The 17,440-nt window shown below is 46.8% G+C and overlaps 1 protein-coding gene and 1 long non-coding RNA gene across 3 annotated transcripts in view; both read left to right on the top strand.

Moving 5' to 3' along the window:
- The window catches only part of LOC139052684 (uncharacterized), a 1,258,229-nt gene that overhangs the window by 312,741 nt on the left and 928,048 nt on the right, over positions 1–17,440 (top strand). The window lies entirely within an intron of this gene.
- LOC139052679 (putative nuclease HARBI1) lies at positions 11,577–13,360 on the top strand. Its single transcript, XM_070529718.1, has 3 exons — positions 11,577–12,113; positions 12,205–12,346; positions 12,858–13,360. The coding sequence occupies exons 1-3, from the start codon at positions 11,577–11,579 to the stop codon at positions 13,358–13,360; spliced, it is 1,182 nt and encodes a 393-aa protein (XP_070385819.1).

Raw genomic sequence — 17,440 nt, 5'->3', positions numbered from 1 at the left:
TCGGTTGGCAGAGCGAAGTGGCGATTCTTGGCTTTCAAACGGGTGCGAGCGATTTACTGCTACGTCTAGGTTCCAGCAGCGCAGACGCGGCGAGGTAAGATCGGACCATTAGCTTTCTTGCTGAAGGTCTGCCGCGCATGTACATGAAAGAAACGCACCTTGGGGCCGAAATTAACGTGCCGTGCCTATGCTTTGTTCATAAATAAAAAAAAGAACACATGACCATTCTTCTCACTAGAAACGTTGGAGATTGCGTAGTTATCTGTATACCTAGCCGAGTATAAGCGGTAAATTATCCCAGCGTATTGCGCATTCGTAGCCTCCTACACAGACCGGGACGAAGAGCACTTTTCAGTCCAATAAGTTATACCTAATATGGCATAGTGAGTTCTCTCAAACGCGCCATTCCTGGCCCTTATGGACAAATGTACTGCTGAGCTTTGCCTCTCTCTCTCTCTCTCTTTCTCTAAACACCATACGCCACGCTAACTCTATAGTTTACTTTTGCTTACGTCATGGTCGGTGCTACAAAGCTGGCATCTGTGCACGGTACACATGCACGATCGGGCACTGGTCCCTTTTCGCGGCGCAAGAAGTAAGCTGCGTGTATAAGTTATGGTCGCAAAGATATGAGCTATAATGCTGTAGGACGTTTCTCGTTGCACCGTGGTTTCAGCAAGCGACCACCTTCGATCGTTTTGAGGACGTTCGGCGGAAAAAAAAAATTTCATGTCCTCTGTATTGCCTGATGCATCGATTACCATTATAAGAGCTGGATTACTAGTTAAAATTTCCCTAGCCTTCAAGTAATATTTATTTATTCATTTATTTATTTTACAAGTACTATCAGCCTTGTTATCAGGCCTTAGGCAAGAGTAGGCATTTGAAAAAAAAAACAAGTATAAAAGAAAGGAAATAATTTGAAACACAAGCGAATTAACATATACCGAGCACGTACACCAACGAAGCATTCACGGAACTTACTTACCTAGTGGTTTGCTGTTCAACGATTATACATACCTCCCCATAACTGCTCTATGCAAAATGAGTTGTGTCGTTTAGCTAAGCTCATGCGCTGCTTTCCGCATAGTCATAAACTGCTGCTGTTCACTACTGTGAAGTAATGATTCTAATAGCTCTACTCAGCGTTTGCATGTAGTGCGTTGTTTAGTATTCTAATCTCTTTTACGAGTCAGGTTGCGCACACATTTTTTACCGCAATATATTATCTATAGAACTTCCCTGCAATGATGTATGGCATGGTGCTATCTGATCACACGTTTTCAACGAGGCAAGTCATTTTCAAATTTTCTAGTTAAAGATTAGGCACTCGCCTCCGTAAACATGTTTTTTTTTTGCAATAGTGGAATATTTTGTTTCCGCGAGCAACTTCTCAGGAACTTACACAATGACCTCGCCGTCAACAAGTTTCGCTAATTTTCTAATTAAAGGTTACGCGATCGCCTCCGAAAACGACGTGCTCATTTTTTTGGGATCATTGAATATTTTGTTTCATCGTGCACCTTCTATGAAGCTTACACAATGAGCTCACGGTCAAGAGGTAAAGAGGACATGAACATGCATGCACGTTGAACGAAATGACAAGGGATTTAGGGATTGTTAAAATGAAGTGCTGTATTCGGGAGGCCTAATGGCTTCTGGAGAGCTCAAAAGACTTTTGAGCACACTTTAGTAGCCTGTTAGCCACCATCCCAGTACATGATGCTTCAGGGATGTCCTTTTATTATGGTTTCGAGGGCAAATCACGAGAAGCATGCGAGGCGTTCATGGAATGCCCACAAAAGGGTTGGTGGGACTCTTTATTAGAGAGGAATTTATATGCTGTATACGATACATATGCTGTAATGTCCATAATTTCGTGAATCGTTAGACGTTATTTACATGACGCATCTCGTGCGAGCATTGGGCATTAGACGTTATTTACATGACGCATGTCCTCCCAATACTAATAATAATATTGCCAATGATACCACTGCCACCTCTGATCGCAATGGAGCCAAAGATTCCATCTTTCTTACCTAAACGCTACGTTCTACAGCCACCAAAGATGCCCTGCCTGACATGAGGTTATAATTTCAATGCATGTTTAAATTTTTACGGGGAATATGCTGCGGCAGCACACCTGTAACACCTCCCGTCTATAGCTTATGCCTTTTTACCAAAAGCAAAAGAAGAAAACAAAATATTTTGTTGTGATTTGCATACACGTAAGAGATACCTATTCTGCGTTGCCGTGAGAATTGTGGTGTCTTGTTGTCTCCGAGATCCGCCAACGAACGGCATTACCCGAATGTACACTTAAGAGGAAGCTTTAGCTCGGGCCCAACTCCGACGCGGCCTATTCAAATACATGTAAAAACGCAAAAACGGATGGACGGACGGAAAAAACTTTAATGGAAAAATGACCTGCGAGGTTGCCAGCCCGGGCTCAGGCCACCTGGGCATTGTGTGCGGTGAGGCATAGCCTTTCCACCGCTGCCCGGGCCCACTGGATAGCCCATAATTGGTCGTGTAGTTCTGAGCTAGTCACAGCGCTTAGCCATCGCTCCTCGAGAAGGTCCGGTTCTATCTTGTCCTCTACGTATACTGAACCGATCTGTGTGCACTTCCACAAGATGTGTGCCATGTCTGCGTGTTCGTGTTTGCAGAGCTTGCAGCTTGCGTCTGGATATTGTGTTGAATTTATTCTGTTTAAGTGTACGGGGTTTCGGAACGTTCTGGTTTGCAATCTTCTCCAATCTGTTTCTTGAGACCTGTCGAGTTGTTTGTGGGGTTGTGGGTATGCTTCTCTTTGTTTCGTGTAGTGTGTCAGTATGTCGTGGTACGTGGCCAGTCTGTCCCTGTCGTCTTTTATCGCTTCTTCGTCGTCCTCGCCTCCTCCGTCTTCTCCATCGCCTCCGCCGCAGTCCTTTCCTCTTCCCCAAGGGTTGCGGGGTGTTGGGCCGTCACTGTCCGTGCCGCGGTGGTTTAGTGTTCACGCGACTCGGTGGGCCTTCTCGTTGAGGTTGGGAGGGGCATTCATGGTAACTTCTCCCATATGTTCCGGGATCCATTTGAGGTATTTGGGTGTAATTGTGCCGTTCCTAAAGTCTTCTGCTCTGTGGTTCAGGATTTTGGCCGCTTCGGTGGAGACCCAGCCCTTTGTGAAATTCCTAATAGCCGTCTTCGAGTCGCTGATTATTGTTCTGTATTGTTGCCGACCGCTGATTATATTCCGCAATCGCAAAAACGTTTTTCTGAGATAACCCCTGGACCGATTTTGATGAAATCTGTTGCATTTGAGAGAGTAGGATAAATTCTAGTTACTGTTGGAAGCAGAATTTTGATTTAGGGCTTGAATTTTGTTAGAAAGATTTTCAAAAATTCAGAAGTTTGAAAAAAATAGAAGCATGAAGTTTACAATCTAATAGCTCTGCATCAAGAGCAGATATCGCGGTTCTGTAAACGGCATCCATTAGATCATTCAAAGCGGACAAATATTATATGTCATTTTATATCTTACGTGAATTTGTTACATTGTTTACGAGGGTTCTGCAAAAGTTGTAAATACATATTAATACATTTTTTGAGGTTCATGTGTAACATATCAATTCTGTCCGCTTTAGATGCGCTATCAGATACAATTCACGGAATTGCGATATCATTTTTTCTTATTGAGTTAGAGTTGTAACCTTGATAGCTTCGTTTTCTGAAAATTTGCAATTTTCGTCAATTTTTTATAAAAAATTGACGACCTAACTCAAAAATTCGAAACCAACACTCACTAGATTTTAAGTTTTTCTTTTAAATGCAGCAAACCCAGTCATATTTGGTGCAGTGGTTGCCGAGAAAAACGAATTCTCCTTTTACATGTATTTAGATAGGAGCACCCGCGCTAAAGCTTCCTCTTAAACTGCAGCTGTAGTTTCTGAGGCTGAACGGTGTCATACAAAGCGAGATATAGTCAGCTTTAGGGGGCTAAAGAAGAGTTAAAAAGGACGCAGTACAAGAAATAACTGCTGTTTTGCTTGGACGAAGTATTCAAAGCGTTAGCAAGATTGTGCGTTGCACTGGAGATCCTCACGCTGTGTTCGAACACTAGGTGAGGGCGATATGGCACGGCACGGCAGGTCGTACAATTGCTGTTGCGCAGAATGAATAGAGATGGGCAGCGTTGTGATCACGCGTGTAACAACGGTTGTGAGCGCCAAACGAAATAACTAGATATAGGTAGCTTGACATTTAACAATCCATTCCACTCATTCCAGTGCATGCATTACGGTGCGTCGTGCACACTTATCCTCAACCGAAGCGGAAATTTACTTGCGTATGATACTCGTGCCAACGGCGAAATACGAACGCTTTAGTGTCGCCACTGTAGAGCCGACTCAACGGAGCGTGAGTGTATAGTCCACAGCGGAACGATTACACGAGGGAGGGCCACGTGACAAACTCTAAGCCTATTCATAGAAAATAATATAGAGGAGAACTAGGCCTTGGTTGGCTTCTTTTTGTTGCGTCTCCTGCGGTGAATTTTGGAATAGGCTGTTACGTGTCAACACGACCAAAAGTCTTAATTAGACGATGACCACGAGGTAACCACTCCCATTCGTCAGCGGCCATACCGAAGTGAACGCAGCGTGGGCACCGGCTGTTGACGGGTCCACAAAAGCGCCCGCTACCTGTACCTGACAGCCTGAACTAATGATGAAAAGGCCCAACGGGAAATGCTACCGAAGACAGGCCCTGACTTTTTATTCCAAGGCTGCTAAACGGTAACCCATTCCATACCATAGGAAGTCGAGTGCGGCGGGAGAATTCCATAGCATGGGCGGCTACCGCGACAGATTCTACGATCGCGTTTGCCAGCTATATAGTCATCAGATTCCCTTGATGAGTCGCCTAAGGAAGACGACGGTATTGAAAGCGCAGTCATCTTGTGCAGTGGTGGTGACGTGTCCTGATGTGGACTCAGACCTTTGATGGAGTGGGCTTTCGTATCTGGAGACAATGTGGCTAATGTAAGATACACCCCTTCTGCCTTCATTCCTACATCCGGATTTATTCATCGATATGATTTGGGAATGCTGGCCCGAACGCCTCCGTGATCCGCAAGCAGGCGCACAAATCAGGTGTGAGAAACGCACACCAAGGTTGGCGAAGGTTGAAGCGTTCAAATTAAATTAAATTATGGGGTTTTACATGCCAAAACCACTTTCTGATTATGAGGCACGCCGCAGTGGAGGACTCCGGAAATTTTGACCAGCTGGGGTTATGACCAGCTGGGGCTCTGGAGCTTTCGGAACAAGTCCTATTCAAAGCTTATATGCAGAATAAAATGAGTGGTCGCTTCATCTGCAGAGAGCATACATCAGCCAAACATATTTTTTGAAAGTCCACTCTAATCCTCAGCATCCGTGTTTTAATACCATTAACGATACGACATATGCTACACTCTTTTCATAATCGTCCCTCCGTAAGACAGCCTTCCTCGCTGCGTGTGAGGGAGCTTAGTGACGAAATGCGTGTCCCAATCCTCGAGCTTCACCCAATGCATCCAGTGAAGCTGCTACTTCCTTGGGAGTGGCAGCTGATACAATGCGATATATCCTTCATGCAAGTTACAAAACATGCTCCAGAGATTGAAATACAAATGCATTTCTGGGAACTCCAGCACAAATACACCTGCACGGAGTTCTACACAGACGCATCGAAGTCACACGACGGGGTGTCCTATACAGCCGTCGGCCCATCCTTCTCGGAAACCGATGTACTGCATCCGGAAACTAGTGTCTTTACGGCTGAGGCTTACGCACTGCTGTCGGTCGCAAAGCATATAAATAAATCAAAACTCCAGAAATCAGTTATATATACGGACTCCCTTAGTGTTGTGAAGGCCTTGATATCTTTCTGCAGCCACAAAAATATGGTAATTAATGAACTCTACTCCGCACTGTGTAAAGCATATATATCTAACCAACATGTGAATATTTGCTGGGTACTTGGTCATAGGAGCATTGAGGGAAACGTACTAGCGGACCAGATGGCCACATCCATTTCATTGCATGCAGTTAGTCCTACAGCTTCGGTCCCTGACACAGACATGAAGCCTTTCTTAAAAAGAAAACTGCGAAACCACTGGCAACGTATGTGGGACGTAGAAGTAAATAATAAATTGCACGTAATAAAGCCACAGTTAGGTTCTTGGCCCTCCGTAACAAAATTACGGCGAACAGATGTCCTATTCTGCTGCCTCAGAATAGGACACACGTTTGGCACGCATAACTTTCTACTCACTAGAAATGATCCTCCAACCTGTGGTAGATGCGGGGAGAGGCTGACCGTTCTCCACGTCCTCCTGGAGTGTCGGGCAGCCGAATCTGAAAGAAGGAAACATTTTTCCCTAGCATACCGGCAGCACATCCCCCTACATCCCGTAATGCTACTCGGCCCAGAACCTTTATTTGACACCAACGCAGTCCTACGTTTTCTGAAAGATGTTGTCTTGCATGTTTTTAGCCCCACATGTTTGTAGCGGGTCCTCTCTTCAGAGGATGCCGCTGCGATAGCTCTTTAGTATAGCACATGCCTCTAGGCCCTTGTGCTTCAAGGGCTCTGGCGAGGCAGCAGTGCTCCAAGTAATTTCACCATCCTATATATTTTTTATTTTGCATCATTCTTCTACGATGGATTTTAATGTTCACAGTATTCGTCATTAGTCATCACCATAATTTTATAGTACGTAGATTTTACGCACTTTACAGCGACTATTTTCAGGCCACTTTACAGCCAAGTCACATCTTTCATAACACATCGTTAACACTACCACTTGTCATGGCGCTCTTTGGCCAAACCTGGCCCTTGCACCACAAAACGCCACACATCATCATTAATTTATGCTCAGGCTTTGGCGCTGAATTCATGGAATCGCAACTTGACCTTCATTTGTTTCTACTAATTATCAGCCACACACACACACATACAGTGGGTCTGGTTCCTCTTTTGTGTCCCGTCTTGAAGCACTGCTCTTTTTCTGATGATGAAGAAGCTAGCCGTCACTCAATCCTTGCAAAACTACATGACGCTTTAGGTATCTCTTGTAAGGTTTCTAGGAAGGAACAACACACACAGACAGAGAAACGTAAATGTTATATACGCTGCTATGTCCGCGATTTGGTGGGGCACACGAAGTTATTTCGAATCAGTGACGGCGAACGCTATGCTGGCACTGCTGTTATGTCCATCATTGGTATGGCACAATATGTTAATACGAACGAGCGACAGCGAATTACCGCATAAGGCTGCCAATGAAGCAAGTGAGGCATCTTCTTCACTAAAGGCTATGTCACACAGCCCCAGAAGGTTCTCTGGCAGACTGCAGGCAATTTTTTATAAAGGCTCTTGAAATTTTATGCGAATCATGCTGCTCAAGTAGTACTATGAAGCCAACTGTGAATGCCTTGGATCTTTTAACTTAAGAAAAGAAGAAAGAAAAAGCTTTTGCCCTTGCTTTTCCATACACATGGCAGAAACTTCTCTTGCTTTGCCGTAAGCATTGTGACGTTTCGTGGCCTCCGAGATTCGCCAACACACGACTACCAGCAGAAACTACACTTCTTCAACTGCAGCTCGAGTTTCTGAGGCTGAACAGTACCATAGAAAGATAGATATCGCAAGCTTCTTAGAGGGAAAAAAGAGAGAAGAATATTCAAATGAAAAAGAAGAACCGGTGTTTCGCCTGGGTGAAGCATTCAAAGCGATAGCAAAGTTGTGATCTCCGCTTGTGATCTTCACACAGCGTTCTAGTACTAGGTGAGGGTGACATGACACGACACGGCAGGTCGTACAGCTTCTGTTGCGCAGTATGAATAGAGTCGTGCAGCGTTGTGATCAGGCGTGTCGCAATGCTTGCGCCAATGGAAATAAGTCGATATAAGTAGCTTGAGATTTACAATCAATGCCACGCAACCAGTGTCTGCATTACGGTGCGCCATGCAAAGTATCCTCAACAGAAACACAAATTTACTTGGGTGCCAAACTCGTACCACCGGCGAAAGGTTAACGCGGCAGTGGAAACACTGTAGAGCCGACCAAATGGAGCGTGAGGGTGCGGTTCAGGGCGGAAGGAATACACCAGGAGGGAGGGCCACGTGGCATACCTGAAACCATTCGTAGGAAAGAATATAGAGAAGTAGGCCCTAACCCCATGATAGGAAGTGGCAGATTGTAGTCCGCTTGCTTTGATAGCGTCTCCAGTGGGTATTTCAGAGCGAGGAGGAAACAGAAAAGTACGAGGCAGGGAGGTTAAGCAGAATAACTTCCGGTTGGCTACCCTACGCCGAGGGAATGCGAAAGGCGAAAAGAAAGACCACAGGGAGAGAGAGAGGTGGGAAGAAAAAAAGGAGATTGCGGCGAGTTCGCCGACGCGGGCGGTCTTACAGAAATTGCATTAATAATAACAGATGGTCGCACAAGCCCGTCATCCTCAAGAAGCACAAAAGCGCCGGCGGGCGATGGGGTCGGTGTTCCAGCAGCATCTGCACAGAAAGCGGCCGATTGTCCAGTTTTCGAAAGCTTTGGCACGTTCTTGTCTCTCTGGGGCATATCGTCGACAGTGGCGCAGCAGGTAGTCGATGTTTTCTTCGGTGCCGCGGAGTTCGCATGCTGCACTGTCAGTCACTCCAATTAATGTAGAGTATGCCTTTGTGAAGCCAACTCCTAACCAAAGGCTACAGAGAAGTGCAGCTTCACGTCGAGGAAATCCGAGTGGAGGTCGGAGTTGCAGGGAGGGGTTTAGTCGATGCAGTCTTGTAAGTCGTAAGTTCGGTGAGTTCCACTCGGTCAGTGTGAGACTGCATGCCAGGTGTCGAAGCTGCCTTGTGGGGTCTGTCCTCGAAAGCGGAATTCGAACACTGGGCTCTTCTTGATGTGCTGTCCGAGCAGCGTTATGGGTGGGATCATTGCCACTGATTCCACAATGGTCAGGTACCCATCGAAAAACGACCTCGTGACCTTTTTGGTAAATGTGAAGGTGAAGTTTCACGATTTCGTATGTCAATTGTTCCTGACATCCGTGTCGGAGAACTGAGTGCGTGCACTGTGATGCCGGTTTTGATTCCCAGAACACAGCCCATTTTCTAGGTCTTTCAGAATCAATGAATTCCAGTGCTCGACGCAGGGCCGCTAGTTCTGCTGCCGTTGACGTTGTGACATGCCATGTCTTGAACCGCAGTGTCATTCGTCGCATTGGTACAACCACGGCACCACCAGAACTGCACGATGTAGTCGATCCATCGGTATAGATATGCACGTGGTTGCTGTAGTTTTCATGCAAAAGAAGTAAGCTCAGCTGTTTTAGAGCAGGGGCCGGTAGATCTATCTTCTTCTGTAGTCCTGGAATCATTATGTGTACTTGTGGGTGGCTCAAACACCACGGAGGAAATGCTGGTTCGGCCGCAGGTGCGTAGCCTGAAGTAAACGATGCACGATGTGCACTGACAGTACCGCTAAATGTCGAGCAGGGCCTTGCAGCAGTGAGTCTCGCTAAGAGGTGGGAAGGGGTCCTAGCATAATGCCTCAGATGCATACGCATTGTCTCAACAGTAATGTGGGTCGTGATTACGTAATCCTGCGCAAGGGCAATGGTTTCAGCCGTTGATGCACTGCGTGGGAAGCCAAGACATATCTAAGGGCTTGGGCTTGAATACTCTGAATCGAATGCAGGATAGCCTTGCAGGTTTCGGATAGTGCAGGCAGGCTTTATCGCAAGAATCCAACGAACAACGCCATGTACAGCTGTAAGATAGCGTGTATAGATACTCCCCAACTTTTTCCTGCAAGGAACCTGAACAGGTAAGAGATAGCAGTCAGCCGCTTTTTCACGTAATTCACGTGCGGAGTCTAAGACAGTTCTCTGTCAATTACGACTCTGAAGAACCTGTGACTTCTGCTGTATGACATAAGTTGTCCGTTAATAGATACGCCTTAAGCAAACATTGGCTTCCTCGCGAATATTACCATTGCGCACTTTCCGCATGAAAGTTCAAGTCCTTGTTCACGAAGGTAGCAAGATGCCATTGTGGCTGCCTTCTGAAACCGAGCGCGAAGCTGAAGTTGTGTCACACCTGATGTCCAAATGCAGATGTCGTCCGCATAGATGGAAAGTCGTACGGTGCTTGGCATGTTATCAACTAATCCACTGATGGTGAGATTGAAAAGAGCCGGGCTAAGCACTCCGCCTTGATGGAGTCCTCAACTACCATAATGCTCAGATGTCGGGCCATTTCCTGTGTGTTTGTAGAATGGTCTCCTCTGCAAGCAGTAACACATCCACATATATATTTACCATGAAGTCCGACGGCTTCGAACGTGCTAAGGATGGCTTCATGGGTGACATTATCATAAGCCCCTTTAACGTCTAGAAAAAGAGCAGCAGATAGTCACTTACAGGCCTTTTGGTGTTGCACAAATGTTCTCAAGTGAACAAAGTTGTTTGTTGACGAACGGGCACGTCTGAATGCGGCCATAGCGTGTAGCTTAATTTCACAGTATTCTAAGCACCATTCCAGACGTGCTAAAATCATTTCTTCCATTGTCTTCCCGGCACACCTGGCAAGGGTATTTCAGAAGAGGCGCAAATTTCAGGCTTGACAAACCTACACAATTTGTGAAGGTTCAAGCGTGAGCAAAATAGAATGTTTGTTACGTCAGTCTGGTGACGCACCGAACAATAACACGTTACGTCGGTGCTTGTGGTGATTCGAGGTGCAAGACAGCGGGAAAAAAGCAAGAATTTAAGCACCGCATTTTTAAGTGCAGAATAGCTGATCTCACCAAACGCCTGAGTGCCGGCCACTCCAATAACAATGGTGTTAGGCGCAAGAGACCGACGCTTTTACAAAAATTCTATCGTCAGGGGTCAAGCGCCCGAGACTTCTCCGGGTTTCAAGGCTTAGTATTTGAAGTGAAGAACGATGTGTACGGTAGCAGAAAACCACCAGTTACTTCCCACATGCCTCCATGCTTCTGACGGCAGGCGCCACTAGAGGTTACCATGTACCAAACACTCGCGAATGGTCCGGCAACGATTTTCTCGGTTTGGCAGAGCGAAGTGGGAGTTCTTGGCCTTCGAATTAGTACGAGCGATTTACTCCTGCGTCTAGGCTCCAGCAGCCCGTTCGCGGGAAGGTCAGATCGGCACATAAACCTTCTTACTGAAGGCCTGCCACGCATGTATACATGAAAGAAACGCAACTTGGGGCCGAACTGAACGTACCGTGTTTATGCTTTGTTCATAAATAAAAAAAACACGTGACCATTCTTCTTACTAGAAACGTTCCAGGGGTGCTATTTTGTAGGAATTCTATTACTTTTTTTATGCGTTTTGCCGCCATCACTGAGCAGCCATTGGTCGAAAATGACCGGGCCGCGCCCATTTTGTCTGTCAATCACGCGACGTCAGGAACCCGCAAAAACTGTAATCGTCATCGTGACGTTGACGCACTCATTATGCGGAGCAAAAGGCACGGATATTTGGCACGGCCAGAGGCAGGGTCGTTTCCGAAGGCATAACAAAAATGGCCGCCCCTCTGATTGCTATGGCCGTGGCTCTTCGCCGTCGCCGACGTGAACACGGAGAGCCAGACGACGCGTTTGACATGCCGGATGACCATTTTCGACGGCATTTTCGACTCTCGAAGGGGACGGTGCGGTTGTTGTGCGAGGAACTGGCGGGGGAACTAGAAGCGGAGCGAGCGACGGGACTGTCGGTGGAGCGGAAGGTGTTGTGTGCGCTGCGCTTTTTTGCCACTGGGAGCTTCCAAGCGTCCGTTGGGAGCGAGGAGACGATTCGTGTGTCGCAGTCGACAGTGAGCGAGTGCGTGCGACGGGTGGCAGAGGCTGTTGGGAAGGCCGGGGCGCGCAACAAGTGGGTGCATTTTCCTAAGGCGGCCGAGGAAAAGGCAGCCGTAAAGGAAGGCTTTCTTCGGCGCGGTGCTATCCCCGGTGTCATAGGATGCGTCGACGGCAGCCTCGTAGCTATTGTCGCACCGAAGGGTGAGCGCAAGGCTGCGTTCATGTGCCGCAAGGGATACTACGCCCTCAACTGCATGTTCGTAAGTAAACCTCACGTTTTCTGGTGCCGATCCTTTTTGACAGTAATGTTGCTCATGTCATCGGGCACTTTCTCTGTTTACGTTTTACCAGATCTGCGATGCGGACATGAAAATCTTGGCCGTGGACCCTCTGCGACCGGGGTCGGACCACGACGCTTTTGTCTGGCGCACGACATGGTTGCGCCGGCGGTTTCAAGCGGGCCGCATCGTGAATCCCGGAGAATACCTCCTCGGTGAGGCGAAACACCTTTTTTGGCGCAGTCACGCTTCAGTAGCGCAGAACGCCGTGTCCGCTCCAACCCAAACTTTTAACCAAATTACAAGCACATAAGTCGGGGAAAAAAATGAAGTCACCATTGTCACCATTGTGACTGCCACCATTCTCAATGTTCGAAGTGTTAAGTTACAAGCACATTATGTGCTTGCAAGGAGCAGATGAAAGCAATACGTATTAGTGCTGCTACTACACCCAGTGCCTGCCAGAAGCAGAAGAAATGAACAAACATTAGTGCTGCTACTGCTACTACTGTCATTGATAGTACCAACAAGTGTTGATTTCTTCTGCTTGTGGCAGGCACCGAGTAGTGCACTTGCAAATTTGTTAACCGTTTGTGTCGGGTATGGACATGCTCAACTCATGCTTTTACTTGGGATTCACTTCTGGAGCCTTCTGTAGATTTCCTAAGTTTACAACTTGCCTCTCGTCAGAGGAGTACTCAATGTACTATTTCCATCTTCGTGCAGGTGACAGTGGCTACCCCTTGGAGCCGTGGCTCCTGACCCCAGTTCCTGGCCATCCTCCAGCGCAGACAGCCGAGGGGCAGTACAACACAGCACATGGCGCCATGCGTTCCGTAGTGGAGAGGTGCATTGGGCTCTTAAAGAGCCGTTTCCGCTGTCTTCAGCGATATCGCACCCTCCTCTACGAGCCGGAACGTGCAGCCAACATTGTCGCGGCATGTGCTGTGTTGCACAACCTTCGCCTGTCTGAGGGCAACATAGACTCGGGCGATGATGACAGCGATGACGACAGCAGCAGCAGCAGTAGTACTGAGCTCTGCGGTAATGACGACCCCATTTCGCAAGGTCTGCCCCGAAACACAGGGTCGAGAATGAATTATTTGAGAGGCCGGGCCGTCCGTGACTCTGTGATTGGAATGTTTGGGACAACCCGTGCGCAGCACATACAGTACCTGAGAAGTGTTCGGCGGCAGCTGCGACGTCAACAGCAGCGTCAGCATCGCTAGGTGCATGCACACTGTTGTAGCATAACATGTGCCGAAAAATTGCATTGTGCATTTCATGCTGTGAAATTGCAGACAGATTTCCCATGCTAAGTTGTGGGTGATGCTTATGTAATGCACAGCATGCATGACTGGTCAAGGAATGTAAAAGCTGTGTAGTGAACCGTTATGTAAGGCCTGCATTTATACTAAGTGAAACAGTATGTTTAGTGGCGACATATAAGATTGAAAGCAAGCTAAAAATAAGTGTATTTTCAAAGGGTCTGCCATGATTTGCATGTTGCTGCTGTCGTCACCTAGATGCCCTGCGTGCCATGCATGTAGCCTGCAGTTGTCATAATTATTTCTACTCGTATCGGTGAAGTTCTGTGTTCCCTTACGCGTTGATGGACAGAAACGCCTGTCTACTTGCTTTGTATTCGTCGCAGAGAAGCTCCCAAAAGCCAAAATGTACAGTGTACGTCACACCTTCCGCTCCATTGAACGTGCTGTTACACGTGCAACTTCTAGTTCCTGCGCCAGTTTGTCTCGCAACAACCGCAAAGTGCCTTTGTAGTGACGAAAATGCCGTCCACCAGGTCATCCGACATGTCAAATGCTGTGGCTCCTGTGAAGTGTGGCACGCATGAGCAGTTGATACATTTTAACAAAGTGCCCTCAATTGTAAATAGCTGAACTCGGGGAATGGAATATTGCAGAGTGTGTAATTACATTTCCACAGTGCAAGCTAGCACTGCAAATACAGTAGCGCCATGCAAATAAAAGCACCAGAACACTGCACCTTTCCGTATTATTTCACCCTTCAACATACAGACATTTTTTTGGTAACACTTGTTTATGTACACATCACGTGCGACAGTCTCTACATTGAATAAGTGCGAGAACAGTGAGTACTGCAGCAGTAGAGACATATGCAACATATCACAGACAAGTTGCAATAAATATTGCATCACATTGTTCTTGCATCTGAAAGATTCACAGGTAACGGCAGGCATCGTGTAAGGAAAGTGTTGTACGCTGCACAAATATGCAGAAATAGCAACTGGCTTAAACTGCACCTGAAAAAGGTGCAGGTGCTTAAATCACGCATCGACAGAAGAATATCACTGCAAAATATGTAGGTACATCACTACGTGTGAAAGGAACATGCTGTCGTGGAGTTCCATACTGAAAAAGAAAGCCATAACATCTTGCTTTGATATTGAGTAAGAGAAACTGCATAAATATTGCACACGAGGGGTAAACGTACAATGTATCACAACCATGAAAGAACACTGAATCGCAACGAAACCTGGTAATGAAAAACAAGAAAAGGACGTCAAGCCCTGTATGTCACGGCAGCGAATTATATAAACCATGGAAAAACACTGAACGACAACAAAACGTACTCATGAAAAAGAAGACAGTAGGCCCCCTATGTCACGACAAAAAAGAAATAACCATGAAATATCAGTGAATGGCAACAAAACGTTATAATGGAAAACAAGAAAAGAAGACATTAAGCCTTGTATGTCACTACAAAAAAAATATTGACCATGAAAGTACAGTAAATGGAAAAAAAATGTTATGACAACAAACAAGAAAAGAAGACATTCCAGCCCTGCATGCCAAAAAAATGCAAGCATAATATGTACATAAATATGCAAAAAAATACACATTACAGATGAGGTGAAGGTGCATAGGCAAGGAATTTTCAGAGCTTTTTGCTGTGCATATTCAGAGGTTCCGTGTGACATTACATTAAGGCGCATTGATGACATAGGATTGAATTGTAGAACATTTGCAGTGTTGCTTCGTGCTTAACTTGACATGACAACAACTAGGCACCGCATAATTGCAATGCCGCAGTCAGATTATTGTACCATCGGGCTTGCTGGCACTTGTGCAGGTGAGCGTGATAGTGTGGGCGCTCTTATTGCTGAAGTACAACTTCAAGCAAAAAAAATCATGCTGCAACAGCTATGCTACTTGTGGTTGCATGAAAGGGTGACTTGAGCAATTATTTCTTGCTAACTAGCAATATCCGGCCTTCATATCACCATTACTACAACAGCAAAATTTAAGCTAATAAAAAAATGGTATAAAATTCCTTGCCTATGCTACTTCTTATTTACATATGTGGGTCCTGAGAGGGGGGAGGGACTTGGCTGCCACCATGGGCCAGTGCAGCCAGCAGCAGCTGCAGGATACGCTGGTGCGTCTCCTGTGAGCGTCGTTCCACTGCCAGCCGCTTCTGCTGCACGTCGCGCATGCTGCCAACCACCTCCCTCAGCTGTTGAAGTCCCTCCATGTGGACAGCATGTTGCTGCCGCAGGACCTCCATATGGACTGTATGCTGCTGGCGCAGGATGTCCATATGGGCCTCGTGGTGCTGTTAGCGAATAAGATGTGTAATTAGTTTAATTATATAAGCTCAGTGACAATGCCTTGGTGTGTTGCATTCATCTGCATTTGCAGGCTATTGTCACTGTATATTGAAACACTGATAATATCTTTCTGGTCCATCAAATTTGTGCAGTCCCATCCCATTAAGATGTCTTACATGGTTATACCTGCTTCCCTGAACCTAATGCCACTTCTTTCTTTTCGCCACATAATTGCATAAATATTGACACATATTATTCCACGCAAATGTGTACAAGATATAATCAGAGCACTGTATGCATACATTATGCTTGTTTAACGATTAATTGTTGGAGAGGTCATATGCTCGTCAATTTCATACGCAGAAAAATATACGTCTGTGGCCTTACACATACCCGCTGGTTTTGCTCCAGCATTTGTCGGCGGAAGCGAGCCTCCTCCTGTGCCCTGACTTCCGCCGACTGGCCCTGCCGAACATATTCGGCAGTAGCCATATGGACAGCGCCCTCAAGGTCTTGCTGCTTCGACTGCCTATGGGGGGGTGCTTGCGGCTCTCGTGGAGTTGGCTGGGGGGTCGGCTGGAAGGGTGGCTGCTGGAGGGTAGGCGGTTGCTCTTCATGCAAGACAAAAGCAAACGCTGCTCATCCACTGTTATCCGACCCACACAGCTTGATTGTCCTAACCAGTCACTTCGAAATGTCATTGCAGCTGCACAGCTACAATTATGATACACAAGGCAGTCGCATAGTTGGAGCAAGAGATGTCACAGAAAATTGCTGGTTACATTAACCTATAAGAAGCACAAGGAATCTCTATTACAACATCATGTCATTTGTAGGCTTGCATTTCTGCTCCATGAATAAGAGCTGAATGCTGGACACAAAGGTAGTAACAGCACAGTGGGCTACTTCATAGCAAGGTCATACAGCAACTGCAAACAATGCTACAACAAAAGCTGGGTCACTGACTTACGTGTAAGGCCACTTGGCCCAGCAACAGCTGCAGGACCCGACACCACAAACGTAGTTGTTGCTGGTGCACTGCGGGAGGGCCCTGCAGCATCCTCCGAACTTGCGTCCTGCAGTCAGAGCAGTGTCGTTGCGAGCAGTGTGTGCAATGCGCATCATTTACACAAGTTGCTGCTCAGAGTGCATAACCTATATTGTAACCAGCACAAAAAACGAAAAAAAAAATATGGCTGAAGAGATTTTGGAATGTTGTATTACAATGTAATGCTGAAAATGTGTTAGGCTACAGCAGCACAAACAACACCTTTTAAACCCAATGTACGCACCTCGCTATCGGCGAAGTACTGCGGCGGGGAAACAAGGAGGCCGCCTGTCCTCCCAAGGATGTCGAGGACGCGGCCGTCCACCCCACCCACTTTCCCGCCTCCAGTGGCCCTGCAAACACAACAACGACAACAACTACGTGAAACGACGTTACTGTCAGCATCATTAGAAAGCTCACCTCTTCTCGCTCGCGGCCCTGGCCGCTTCTTTCTTGGCGTTGTGAGCCATTTTGGCCCAGTGGTTTCGCCAACGGCTCGTTGACTTAACCGCTGGGCCCTGTCCGTTCAACACTGCCGCCACCGCCTCCCATAGCTCGTTCTTTCGAGCAGCAGTCATACGTGGCGAGAACTCCGTAGAAGCTCTCGCCAGGTATGGGTGCTGCTCGATGAACTGCACCAGAATATCCGTCTGTTCTTGTGACACTCTG

Source organism: Dermacentor albipictus, unplaced genomic scaffold (assembly GCF_038994185.2).
Source record: "Dermacentor albipictus isolate Rhodes 1998 colony unplaced genomic scaffold, USDA_Dalb.pri_finalv2 scaffold_29, whole genome shotgun sequence".
Lineage (NCBI taxonomy): Eukaryota > Metazoa > Arthropoda > Arachnida > Ixodida > Ixodidae > Dermacentor > Dermacentor albipictus.
Note: the sequence above shows the minus strand (reverse complement) of the source record. Positions and strands in the feature narration are given on the sequence as shown.